Raw genomic sequence first — 14,152 nt, 5'->3', positions numbered from 1 at the left:
GGAGGTCCCTGGAGGGAACTTGAGGGAGTTAGGGGCCCCTGGACAGCTGCCTTCCTTCCTTCAACACATATTTAAGAAGCACTTCCTGAGTGTCGAGGACCGGTCTGGACGTTGAGGATACAGGCAAGAATTAGGGCTAGGCATGGCGGCTCACACCTATAATCCTAGCATTTTGGGAGGCTGAGGCAGGAGGATTCCTTGAGGTCAGGAGTTCAAAACCAGCCTGAGCAAGAGCAAGACCTTATCTCTACAAAAAATAGAAAAATTAGCCAGGTGTACTGGTGCGTGCCTGTAGTCCCAGCTACTGGAGAGGCTGAGGCAGGAGGATCACTTGAGCCCAGGAATTTGAGGTTGCAGTGAGCTGTGATGATGCCGCTATACTCTAGCCCAGGGGACAGAGCAAGACAGTGTGTCAAAAAAAAAAAAAAAAGACAGATGAGGACCCTGTCCTGATTGAGCTCTTAGTCTAATGGAGAGACAGTGAATAAACATAGGGTAGTTCCAGAATGACGTAGCGCTATGAAGAATATGAGCTGGTGATCTGTGATTGATGGGGCTGATCCCCGAAGGATGGGAAGGAGCCAGCAGTGTCAAGAGCTGGAGGTTCACGGAGGGGATGTCAGGAGCACAGGCCCTGAGGCAGGAACAGGCTCGATATGGTCATGGGGCAGAAAGAGGCCTGGTGTGGCTGGTGCGCAGTTAGTGAGGGGGAGGATGGTGGGATATTGTCATCTGTTGCTGGGTAACAAACCACTCCAAAACTTAGTAGGATGACTACAATTTGTTATTATTTCTGATGATTCCAAGGGTTAACTGGACTTAGTTGGGCAGCTCTTTTGCATTTTTTTTTTCCATTTTCTTTATGGAATCCCAACTGTACAAAGTTTAAATCCAGATTAAACATCTCTGTTTTTTGGAGTAAATTGCCTTTATTCTTAGAATAAACAGCCACAGATTTGGTGGGAGATTTTTTTTTTCCTTTTTTTTTTTTTTCTTTTTCTGTAGATAGCTTTAGATTTCGAGAGTTTTTTTTAATAAAGAGAAATTTGCTCATAATTCCACTACCTCTCCAAAAAAAAATCTTTATTAGCATTTTGATGTATATACTTGCATCCTTCACACTTTCTTTTTTTTTTTTTTGTTGAGACAGGGTGTCATTCTGTTGCCCCAGCTAAAGTGCAGTGGCGTTGTCATAGCTCACTGCAACCTCAAACTCCTGGGCTCAAGGGATCCTCCTGTCTCAGCCTTCTCCGTAGCTGGGACTACAAGTGCACACTATCATGCCCGGCCAATTTTTTCTTTTTTTAGTAGACACAGCAGTCTCACTGTTGCTTAGGTTGGTCTTAAACTCCTGACCTCAAGTGATCCTCCTGCCTCAGCCCCTCAGAGTGCTAGGATTACAGGTATGAGTCACCTTGCCCACCAACCTTTGACAGTTTTGAGGAGCGCTGGTCAGGTATCCTGTAAACAGTCTCTCAAGTGGGATTTGTCACCATTTTTTGCATGATTTGAGGTTATGGGTTTTGGGGAAGGTCATAAAGCTACAGTGTCATTCCCATATTTTCACGTGTCAATAGTGGGTATTGTCAGCACGACTTAGCACTGTTTTGGAGTTTTTGGGGGGGCGGGGAGGTATTTACTTATTTATTTTTATTTTTAATTATTATGGATATATAATAGTTATTTCTTTTTAGGGTACATGTGATGTTTTGATACAGGCACACAGTGTGTATTAATCAAATCAGGGTAATTGGGGTATACATCACCTCAGGCATTTATCATGTCTTTGTGTTAGGAACATTCCAGTTCTATCCTTTTGTTTATTTTATAGTATACCCGAACTTATTGTTGATTATAGTCACTTTGTTGTGCTGTCAAACATTGTTCATTCTGTCTAACTATGTAACTGTATTTTTGCATCCATTAAGCATCCCCACTTTATGCCCCCTACTCGCTACCTTTCCCAGCCTCTGGTAACCATCATTCTACTCTCTGTCTCCATGAGATCAATTGTTTTTTTTTTGTTTTTTTTTTTGAGACAGAGTCTCACTCTGTTGCCCGGTCTAGAGTGAGTGCCGTGGCGTCTGCCTAGCTCACAGCAACCTCAAACTCCTGGGCTTAAGCGATCCTCCTGCCTCAGCCTCCCGAGTAGCTGGGACTACAGGCATGCGCCACCATGCCCGGCTAATTTTTTCTGTATATATTTTAGTTGGCCAGATAATTTCTTTCTATTTTTTAGTAGAGATGGGGTCTCGCTCTGGCTCAGGCTGGTCTCGAACTCCTGACCTTGAGCGATCCACCCGCCTCGGCCTCCCAGAGTGCTAGGATTACAAGCGTGAGCCACCGCGCCCGGCCTATCAATTGTTTTTGATATTTAGCTCCCGTATACGAGTGAGAATATGTAAGATTCGTCTTTCTGTGCTTAGCTTATTTCACTTAACCTCATGTTCTCCAGTTCCATCCATGTTGTTGCAAATGGCAGGATTTCATTATGTCTATATAATATTCCATTGTATATATGTACCACAATTTCTTTATCCATTCATCCACTGATGGACACTTAGGTTAATTCCAGATATTGTGAATAGTGCTGCAGTAAACAGGGGAGTGCAGCTATCCAGCTATCTTTTCAATATACTGAATTCCCTTCTTTTGGACATACATCTCTTGCATTCCCCCCCCCTTTTTTTTTTTTTTTGAGACAGAATCTCATTCTGTTGCCCGGGCTAAAGTGCCATGGTGTCAGCCTAGCTCACAGCAACCTCAAACTCCTGGGCTCAAGCGATCCTCCTGCCTCAGCCTCCTGAGTAGCTGGGACTACAGGCATGTGCCACCATGCCCGGCTAATTTTTTCTATATATATTTTAGTTGTCCAGCTAATTTCTTTCTATTTTTAGTAAAGACAGGGTCTTGCTCTTGCTCACGCTGGTCTCAAACTCCTGAGCTCAAACGATCCGCCCGCCTCGGCCTCCCAGAGTGCTAGGATTACAGGCGTGAGCCACCGTGCCTGGCCCTCTTGCTTTCCTTTTAAAATCCTTTGAAAGAGCATCTGAAAGGAGCTTTGCTGAAAACTGGCCCATAGTAGGTGCTCAGATACAATATTAATTTTTTGTTTCTCTAACCCCTGACAACCTGATCTGGTCTTTCTGGTGAGATTCCCAAATTCCTCTCATTCATTCATTCTAAAAATATTTATTATACCTCCTGTGTGTTAAGGCCTATGCTAGGGGCTAGGAATCAGAAGAATAAGCACAGCTTTTGAGGTGGCCATTGACTGGGGTGGGGACATGGCAGTGAGGTGTAGTAATTAAGAACATAGGTTCTAGAGCACACTGTCTGGACTAAAATCCCAGCTTCACCAAGTCCTAGCTGGAATGGTGAACCTTGGGCATGTTACTTTACCTCTCTGTGCCTCAGTTTCCTCATCTGCAAAATGAGAATAATAGTGATACTTACCTCAAGAGGTCTTGTGGAAATCAAATGAGTTAATATACATAGAGCAATATGAGCACTGCCTGTCACATAATAAGGCCCATTGAGCAATTTACATGTATATACATAAAACCAGAAAGTTAGATTCTAGCAAGATGATTGTCGTACAGAGCAAGGCCATCAGGGAACACTTGCTTGCTGGTTCCTTGGCACAGGCCATGGACCAGTGTGTGTGGGAATAATGGTAAACAGGCCACTAGGGTCCGTACCCTCATCGGCTGACAGTCAGTCGCATGAGCAGGGAAGATAGCTGCAGAGCACGACACTGTGCAGAGGGCGGCAAAGGAGAAGTGGGACAGGAGCTGCTGCTTGGGAGTGGCAGCCAATCTTGGAGGTTCGGAAGGTGTTTGCCAAGCAAGATGTCTGTGGTGGGTGTGGAGAATGCGAGGCATGTCTGTTGCAGCACTGCTGTGTGAGGGAAAGATCGGCACAACCTCGTTGTCCAGCAGGAGGGGAAGAGATAAGTGCACTGCAGTTTATTTGTGCAACTTCGAGAGAAGCTAACACAACCACATAACATGACCAAATCTCTAAAACATAAAAGCTGAATTTTTAAAAAGTTGACCTAGGTTACATGCAATAGGATGATGATGATGATAGCCAGAATTTTCTGAGAGCTTTCTATGTGCCAAGCACTGTTCTAAATACTTTACTTTTATTAATCCATTACTCCTCTCAATAGCCCTATGAATGAACATGTTAATGAGCTTGACTGTACTAATCATTTAACTGTGTACCTGTATATCAAAACGTAATGTACATCTTAAATGTATACAATTTTTAAAAACTATCACAACCAGGATATTGACATTGATACAATTCACCCATCTCATTCAGGTTTCTTCACTTTTCCATGTACTTCTGTGTGTGTGTGTTTATATTAATGTTTGTGTTTAGTTCTGTGCACTATAATCATGTGTGGGTTTATGTATCTACCACCACAGTTAAGAACAGTTCCATCATCACAAGGATCCTTGTGTTACCAGTTTATAACCACACCTCCCTCCCTAAACACACACACACCCCATTCCTAACCCCTGGCAACCACTAATCTCATCTCCATTTCTGTTCTTTTCTCCATTTTTTCATTTCAAAAATGTTATGATAGAAATGGAATCATACACTATGTACACGTTTAGGATTGGCTTTTTTCACTCAGGATAATTGCCTTGAGATCCATCTGAGTTGTCTGCGTTGATAGTTTATTCCTTTTTTTCCATTCATATCCCATGGTGTGGATGTACCATAGTTTGTTTAGCTATTTATAATACTCATTGAGCAGCATCTGGACTGTTTCCAGTTTGGGGCTATTATGAATAAAGCTACTATGAACATTTGTGTACAAGTGTGTATGTAAACATAAGTTTTCATTTCTCTGGAATGAATGCCCAATACAATTACTGGGTCATATGATAATTGCATGTCTAGTTTTATAAGAACCTAACTGCCAAACTGTTTTCCAGAGTGCCTATTTCATAATTTTGGCTGGCAGAGGGCAAGTATTCCAGGTGGAGGGAAGAAGTATGCAGAGATCTGGAGTTTGAAAATGCATTGCAAGTTTATGGAACAGCAAGATATTTCATGTTGCTGACATATAGTCTGGGTTTAGCTGAAGAGGGAACACAGGTTTGTTCCTCATTCATTCAGCCAACAAATATTTACTGAGCTCTTACATGTGCCAGACGCTGTTCTAGGCACGCTGGAGGTGCTGCCTTCAGAGGCCTGAGTCCCATGGAAAAGACAAGTGTGAAATGATTACAAGGCGTATGGTGTACAAAGAGGGAAGGAGATTCTTGGGAGGGTGTGATTGGGGGTGTCTGCAGACCTCTAGTACATTCCATGGAGCAGGCACCATTCCTGTCTCCTTCTCCCCCAGGTCCCAGCACATAGTAGGCAATCAATAAATATTTGCTAGATTTTGAATGAATGATCCAATCCAGTGTACACAGTCCCTATGAGTGTGACCTGGCTGTTGGCTCTGTAAGCAGCTGCATGTCCCAGTCCCGCCGTGTGGGTAAAAGGGCAGAGGCCTGGTCCAGACACCCCACCCTGGAGTGAATTACCGCACCATAGATTGGAAGCCAGCATGACATATAAAAGGTTGGAATGCTCTACTGTAAATTTTTAATTGTTAAACAAGCAAAAAGGGTTGTAAATTCCGTGCGGCGGGACAGTGTTGCTTATTGTGCCTGTTGCCGCCGCCAAGGTTTCTTATCAGCCCGTTGGTATTTCACAACCTCTTGTGCTTCTTGCATGGTACAGGGGCCCCTCTGCAGGGTCTCTAGGGCATGGTGCAACACCATCCTTTTTCCCGTGGGGGTGGCAGCCGGCTGTCTGCGCGTCCTCTGCCTGACTTCCCCTCATTCCACCTCATGCCTAGATTTTCTCCGAAGGAACATCCAGTGCTTGCCTTGCCGGGGGCCCCAGCCCAGTTCCCTGTCCTGGAGGAACATAGGCTGCTCCAGAAGTACGTGGTATGGTCAGACGAGATGGTGAGGACAGGAGAGGCCGAGATCCGTGCCCACCTCATCCGGCCCTACGTGGGCATTCATCTGCGCATTGGCTCTGACTGGGTAACTTCCCCCTTCCTCTCACTGGCTGACTTGGACGTGTCCCTGAGCAGAGCCCATGCTTGTAGGGTTTGGCCCCACGTCCCAGCCAAAGCAGAGAATCTCACTTGGCTTAGTCTATCAAGCCAGAGTGTGGCCCAGGAGTCCTCTGTCCCAGCTCAGCGTTTAGCTAGTAGACTACTTGTTGAAAAACAAACTATGGAGATTAGGTGCAGCTCCCGAGAAATGAAAATGTCATCTCCCCGGAATTTAAAGGCTGTTTAAATGTACAGCTACCTCATCAGATGGGGTTTCCACCTCTCTGTGAAAATAACAGATCCAATATAGGCAGCCTTCTTAATTTACGGAAGAAGATATATAGATATGTTAGAAATGCGCATTGTTAAAAACTTGGAAAGTACTGAAAGTACTGAAAGTAAAATTCACTCACAGTCAGTTGATGAGGTAATTTCACATTTACCCACTAGGCTCTCTCCCTTTCTCCCTTCCACAAAGAAAAGGAGCCAGGCCCAGGGCATTTTATAAGTGGTTTCAGCCAAACATTCAGGGAATAGATAGTTCCCATCTATACGTTCCTAGAACATCAAGAAGTATAAGATGCTGTTTTTTATAGAGCTAGCATGACACTCAGATTGGTCAACACGATTCTCACTTATAAACGCAGACACACAGATCCTAAGTAAAAAATCCAGTAATGCATTAAAGAACATATGACACAAACAAGTAAAGTATATCCCAAGAATATGATCAAATTCACTATATTAACACCCAAAGAAGAAAAATTATATGATCATCTCATTAGAGACCAAGAAAGCATTTAATGGAAGTCAACACCTATTCACGATAAAAACTCACAGCCAGGAGTAGAATGGACACACCTTAGCTTGACGAAGGCTATCTCTCCGAAACCCACAGCAGAGTGCACCCCATGGGCGCCATCAGAAGTGTTCCCACTGAAGTCAGGAATCAGATAAGGCTGCTCGTTATCACTGCCACTGTTCAGAATTCTACAGTGGACATCCCAGATAATGCAGTAAGACCAAGAAAAAAAGTCTTTTTCTCAAAAAGCCAGTGTCCCGCCACCCAGAAATAACCACCATTAGTGTTTTGATGCATTTTCCTCTTCCCTCAATGTTTTCTTTTCTAAAATATAGCTGGGCTCCTACAGTATAGCCTGTCTTTTTCCACTTGCCAAATTCTTGCTCCTGGGGTCCAGGGCAGTTGCTGGTATTTAACCTTATCCTCCCCTCTGCGTAGAGGAACGCCTGCGCCATGCTGAAGGATGGGACCGCGGGTTCACACTTCATGGCCTCTCCGCAGTGTGTGGGCTACAGCCGCAGCACGGCGGCCCCCCTCACCATGACCATGTGCCTGCCTGACCTCAGTGAGATCCAGCGGGCCGTGAAGCTCTGGGTGGGGGCAGTGAATGCCCAGTCGGTCTACGTCGCCACTGATTCTGAGAGTTACGTGCCCGAGATCCAGCAACTCTTCGAAGGGAAGGTATGCATGGGCCAGGTGGGAATGCAGGGAGAAGGGAAGGAAAGAAAGTGCCAGGGAGGTCCCCCTGCTCCCACTGCTTGCATCTTGGGTTCCCCATCAGCCTTTGCCGGGACATTTCCTCCAGTTCCTCCCCTATTCCTCCGCTTCCTTCAGGCCCCAGCTCAAACACCTCCTCCGCAGAGTCTTTCCAGTTTTTCCTCCACTCCTGTAGCTCGTGTGTCCCTCCTGGGAGCTCTATAGCCTGTATCACTTCTCGTGGGGTACTTTCTAGGCTGTAGAGGCCAGTGTAGAAACATGTCTTATTTCCCCCCATGAGCTGGCTTCTTGAAGGCAGGAGCCAAGGCTCAGTCATTTTTGCATTCCTTGGTGTCTAGCCTGGTGCTTTGACCTCTTTGGGTCCCCTGCCTTACCATCACCCATGTTTAGGACAGTACCTGACACTTAGCAGACAGTCAGTTTGTTGAATAAGGGTGTAAAGAGTGGGCCCTGGGGAGAGATCCAGTGTGGCAGAGGTGCTAAGAGCATAGACTCTGGAGTCAGAGAACTTGGGGTTCTACTCACTGTGCAGCCTCACAAAAGTTATTTGACCTCTCTGTGCTTCTGTTTCCTCATCCATAAAATGAGACCGAATAGTACCTATGTCATCGGGCAATTGTGAAGATCAGGTATAAAGAAATTGAAACAGTTCCTACTACAAAATAAGTGCTCAATAAAGTTAGATATTATCAATTGCAGAAATTTATTCCTGATGAATACAGGAAAGGATTTTTCATGCTTAGTAGATGCTTAAAGAAGCCGTGAATAGTACCTGACTAAATGGTAGAATGTTCTTGGCCGATGCTTACTGTATCAGTGAAGAGTATGTAATGAGTATGTGTTGATAAAATGACTGAATTAACAGTAAGCATTCAGTAAGACTTTTTTGAATGAATGAAAACTGTGTATGATGTGTAGACCTTAAGAGGCAGACATTGGGTGCTGTTGGTTTTAAGAGACAGGATTTTGAGATATTGTCGAGGCTGCTGTGAAGCTCCTGGGCTCAAGCAGTTCTCTGGCTTCAGCCTCCTGAGTAGCTAGAATTACAAGTGTGTGCCCCTACACCCAGCCCAACCCATACGTTTTATAGTTGAGGAAGCCAAAGTCGCAAGAAAGGATAGAATTTACCCAAGATGTCCCAGAGCTAATTATAGTGGGCATGACACAGGGAGGGTAAGTTTCAGAGTGTGGGTGGAATTGTTTGGGGGATTTTGGCCATGATTAAACAAACTGATATTACTTCTTTGCTATGATCCAAATAGCAAGATGATAATTTTTCTTACATCAGTCATCTCTGTGGAACAGCAAAGCACTTTCAGCCCCAGCTATGCCCACATTCCCCCCCCCCCATATACCTCTGTACTAAGTCAAAGCATTTGGAGAGTCCCAGGGAGATTTCTGTGAGTTTTTCAAGCCGAGGTATTTGTACACCTTGCGTCTGTTGCCATTTCCTATTTCCTGTTCCTGTGCCAGTCCTTTCACTCTCCCCACTCCTCAGCTCCCTTTGCTGTGGGCTCAGGTCCCATCCTAGTCTCCAACTAAGCCTTGCTCCTCCATCAAGCTGTCCCAGTGCTGAGTCAGGATACTGACAAATAGGATGTGGTCCTGCCCTCCAGGGCTCACATGCCAGACCCAGGAAGAGAGACTTTGCAGAGAGCTATAACATGTGCCACAACAGAGGCTCAGGAGCGTGGTGGGAGGCAGGCAGATTCATTCATTCACTTGTCTACTAGCAGATGTTTACTGGGGCAGGCTCTGTGCTGGGCCTGGCCAGGAGTGGAGAGCAAACCGGCACAGCCCCACCCCAATCAGCTGCAGGAGACAATGCTAATCAGAATCATTAAGGAGTGAAAACAATAAACTGAGATGTGTGCTCCAAAGTAGAGCGACAAGATTCTGTGAGTGTGCAGAGCAGAGGGCCCTGGCCAGTGGCCAGGGAGGGCTTCCCCAAGGAGGTGCCACTTAAGCTGAGAAGTGAAGGATAAGCAGCAGTTAACCTGGTAAAGGGAGGTGTACCCAAACAGGCCACAGCATGTGCAAAGGTCCTGAGGAGAGGGGAGCCTGGTGGGTAGTGGCTGGAGCTGAAGAGATGGTGGGGTAGTATGAGAGGAGGCCCAAGCAGGGCCTTGTAGGCCACACCACATTAACAATTTGTCACACTCATCTGAAGGGTATTAGGGCTTTATTAGAGGATGTTGAGCTTAGGGCAGGAAAGACAGGGATGGGAGTGTCTCAAAAAGTTTCCTCTGGCTGCCCTGTGGTGAGCAGCCCAGGAGAGGCCGGGAGGGCACCAGAGAAGAGGCTGGTGTAGTGATCAGGCAAGAGTTGGTGGTGGCTGGGCCCAGGGAGTAGCAATCTCTCAAGAGGAGGGTTCACCTTTGGGGACTATCTCAGGGGTAGATCGGACAGGACTTTGGACTTGGAGTGGGGTATGTGGGAGAGGGAGGCATCTAGCAGCAGAACAGGGTCGGTGGGGCCCTATTTGGTCTGATCTCTGGTTTGGTGGGGGAAGCCTGGCAGGCCAGGTAGGGCTTTAGGGAGAAGGTAGAGCTTGAGCTGAGCCTTGAAAGTCTGGCAGGGACTTGAATGGGTGGGGAAATGACATTCCAGGCAAAGGGAACAGCACAAGCAAGGGTGCAGAGGTGTGAATGGTGTTTGGCGCTGAGGCTTCTGGAGGTGGGGGGGGTGGCCTGGCAGCAGCTGGGCACCACTGCTCTCAGACACCCGAGCCCGCATCTTCATCCTCTCCGCGCCTCCTTTTGTGTCTGTAACTTCAGCCCAGGGGAAGAAGCCTGGGGTGTGAACTGTGGGCTTGGCTGAGCCAGCCACCTTGGCCTGCACCCACACTGGCTGATCCTTTCTGCCCTTCCTCCTGCAGGTGAAGGTGGTGAGCCTGAAGCCTGAGGTGGCCCAGGTTGACCTGTACATCCTCGGCCAAGCCGACCACTTTATTGGCAACTGTGTCTCCTCCTTCACCGCCTTTGTGAAGCGGGAGCGGGACCTCCAGGGAAGGCCGTCCTCTTTCTTCGGCATGGACAAGCCCCCTCAGCTGCGGGACGAGTTCTGATCCCGGCTGCAGCACATCACCAGTCTGAGCTGGTCCCTGCAGCCGGGCCAGGCAGCTAGAGGTGCTCCCCAGATTGCAAGCTCCCCTTCTTATGCCAGAGATGGAGAAAGTTACCAGGGACTTCCTGGAGGAGGGAAACATTCCCTCTCTCCAGGGCTTAGGACCTCCGAGCTCCTAGGAGCAGGCGCATCTCCCCATCTCGTGTGCTTCCTGCTGCTTCTCCTGAGAATTTCTCAGCAGCAAAGCAGTCCAACCTCTGTCTTTTGGTCTGCCCTGCTCTGGACAGCCTGGGCTGCTGAACTCTCTCCAGAGAGATTTTTTCATATAGAGGGAGATTTTTATAGTTTTGATACAAGATCATGGCTACCCTAGAACTCCCCCTCATTTTTAAATATTAGTGAAGTCCATTAAGGTAGGTACCTAAAGTGACCTTAACTGCCAGGGCTGGGGTGGGTCTATTGGCCACTTCTCCAGGTGTCCCCCAAAGTGGCCCTCAAGACCCATCCCCACTGCCTGGCCAGAGCCATTGTCGTCCCATTTCTTAGGCCATTTCTGGGGCTTGGGGCGTGAACACTTTTCCCCATTGTAAACACTATGCAAGTGGAATTTATCAATTGTGATGCTATATAGTGGTGCTAGGGCAGCTAAGTACCATTCACACAGCGAGTTCCTGGCAGGGAGCACACGCCATCAAGCAAGACGATCATGGTATTGCTCTCAGAGTCTTTCGATGGTTGGTGGTTGCCACAAACCAGGCACCATCAGAGTCGCAGAAAGCATCACTGGGGGTTAGGGCAGGATCCTTCTGGAGTCTGCCCTCTCCCCTTCTGATCTCTTGCTCTAAGGGGTTGGTATCCAAAGCCTGTTCTCCCAGCCTCCCTCCTGCAGCTGGAGCCCTCAGACCATATTCTCACAAGGGAGTGTTTCCTAGGTCTCTGACCACATAGAAGATGCCCAGGATCCAGGAGCCTTTGGAATTTCCAGTTGGAAGCAACCTTTGCTCCTTTTCTTCCAATGTAATCCCTCCCAGTGCTATGAGCCTTAAGGTGTCGTAAGTCGGGAGTTTCTTTGTCTTGCAGATGCTGCAGTTTTAATAATCCATGACTCCTCAGATCCTGTGATTTTTTGATGTGATTCTAAAATCCAACGACCAACACCTGTGGATCTTTTCCCTGCCACGTGACCTCCTCAGCCTTTGATCCTGGAAAGGTGGTAGAGCCTCTGCTGAGAGTCAGGCCCGGAGCTCCATGCAGGGGCTTCTCCCTTAATTACCTTTGGGAGGATACGCTTTGTCAGGAGCAGACTGGGACGGAGGTCAGAGATCATAGGGTATCAAGGCCCTCAAAACACCAAAGTCAGCGTTTGCCGCATAACGCTAAGCAGGAGAAACTACAGGAAGTGCTTTTGTATTTTTCCCTCTTGGGAAACCAGTGAGATGTTTTAAATCCTGGTTGGACTGTGAGAGATGGTTCACCTGTCCGGACTTGTTCTCAAGCCTCATCCAGACAAAGGGCTGCAGACGAGGAAGCCCAGGCGCCCCTGCCTTTATCAGGTGGTGCGAGTGGGTGGCTCGATGGCTGATTCCATTTCTGAATTCGTTTGCCAGCCAGAGCCTTACACGAGGCACATGCTTTAGAGTCTGGGGCTCCAGTGGGCCGTGCAAACCATCTCGATCAGCGTCAGCAGTAATAATAGCTTGTGTTCTGGAAGAGAGGACGCCGGAGTTCTAGTGGGATTCAGTTGTGTTCTGTGGGTAAGCATTTACCCTTTGACCCAGTTTCCTCACCTGTAAAGTGCTGATAAAACTGAAGGGTTGAAAGGCTCAAGTCAGCTAATGCATGTGTATAAGAGCACGTCGTAAACTTGAAAGAGACAAAGGCGTGTATGTGGCTGTCGATCAGTCTGACGGCCTCTCCTTGCGTACCAACCCATGCCGGGCACTGTGTTTGCCGAGCACTCCACGGACTTGTCCTGTTTAGTCTCAGCCCTGGGGACTAGGAGCTGTTTTCATCCTTCTCTTTCTGCACAAGGAAAATTTAATGCTCAGAGAATTCTCATAATTTTCCAAAGGCGGCCCCATTCGTGGCGTTAAGCTAGGATTTGACCTCCCAAGCCAGGTCCATCAGCCACCATGCTCTACTGCCTCCAGTTCACAGAACGCACCTTACACTCCGTAAGCCACGGAGGCCTCCGATGGAAAAATGCTCGGTCACCTTAGCTTCCACTGGGCACCTGCCATGGGTCTGCCACAGCCAGGAGGTTTCAGGAGGGGGAGATTACCCCAGACACAGCCCACCTGAAGCTTACAGTTTCCCTTGGATAGTTACTCAGTTCAACATCCTTTCATTCAGCAGATGTTTATTGATCAATAAACAGTTGTTTATTGGTCCACCTACTATGTGCCAGGCTCTGTGCTAGGTACTAGGGATGCCATGGAAAATCAAACATAAAGTCTTTGTTCTCAAGGAATTTGCATTCTAGAAAGTGGAAGACATAAACAAATGTACTGTGGGAGGTGTTGATAAGTGCTGTGAAGAAAAATAAAGGGTATGGGTGTATAGAGGGAGAGCCTAGATAAGGCCTCTCTCCAAAGCTGCAGTTAAAGAGGGAGGGAGCACACTCGTTCAGATATCTGGAGGTAGCTCATTCTCAGGAAAGGAAACAGCATGAGCAAAGGCCCTGAGGCTGGAGTGTGTGCCTCAAGAGCAGAAAGGAGGCCAGCGTGGCTAGGGTGGCAGGCACAAGGCTGGAAGAGGCAGGGAACAGAGCCGGCAAGGTGACGCTCCTGAAGCCTGGCGGGCCCTAGTAAGGTCTAGAGTTGGCTTTAGTGGGAGGTGGGGGGAAGCCTTCCCAGGGTTCTGAACAGAAGAGGGTTGTGAACCCCTCTAGCCACCACGTGGAGAGGAGGTTGATGAGAGGAGGAAAGGTGAAAGCAGAGCGACCCTGTGGGGCTGTTGCTTTGATGCAGGAAAGAGATGGGGGTGGGGGGTGTCCCCTAGACTAGAACTCCAGTGCTCTCTTCTCCCAAGAGGCAAAGGCCATTGCATTGAGTTGAAGGTGGCTGGAATGGTCAGATTCTGGATATATGAAATTATTTTTAAATTTCAGTCTTTTTTAAAGATATAAATCTTAGTATAGTTTTAATCATGCAGTATATACAATTTAATGTCCTGGTTTTTACTTAGTAGTATATCATATTTTCTTTGTTGGTACACATCCTAAATAATGGTTTTAGTCATATAATGAGAGGTGTTCCATAGTTTATTGTTTTCCTATTTTGAGAACTTAGTGTGTTCCCATTTTTTCACTGTTGTTATTTTAAAAATATTACTTGTAAGAGTTTTCTTGATTTAAAATGTTCATTAAGATAAATTCCCAAGAGTGGATTTGTTGGATCAAAGACTTAAAAATAAAAGTTTATTATGGAAAACTTCAAGTATACATAAAAATTGTGGGTAATAAAATGAACTCACAGTTTTAACAATTA

At 46.9% G+C, this 14,152-nt stretch overlaps 1 protein-coding gene across 2 annotated transcripts in view; it reads left to right on the top strand.

Annotated features, from left to right (window-relative positions):
• Nucleotides 1–14,152, top strand: part of POFUT1 (protein O-fucosyltransferase 1) — a 23,925-nt gene extending 9,773 nt beyond the window's left edge. For both annotated transcript variants that reach the window (XM_045529467.1, XM_045529465.1), the window contains exons 5-7: nt 5,873–6,065; nt 7,320–7,562; nt 10,477–14,152. In XM_045529467.1, the coding sequence (XP_045385423.1) occupies nt 5,873–6,065; nt 7,320–7,562; nt 10,477–10,665 (625 nt within the window). In that variant the 3' untranslated portion in view covers nt 10,666–14,152. The remainder of the gene's footprint in view (nt 1–5,872; nt 6,066–7,319; nt 7,563–10,476) is intronic.

This window comes from Lemur catta, chromosome 17 (assembly GCF_020740605.2).
Source record: "Lemur catta isolate mLemCat1 chromosome 17, mLemCat1.pri, whole genome shotgun sequence".
Classification (NCBI taxonomy): Eukaryota; Metazoa; Chordata; class Mammalia; order Primates; family Lemuridae; genus Lemur; species Lemur catta.
This window is presented reverse-complemented; position numbering and strand designations above follow the sequence as displayed.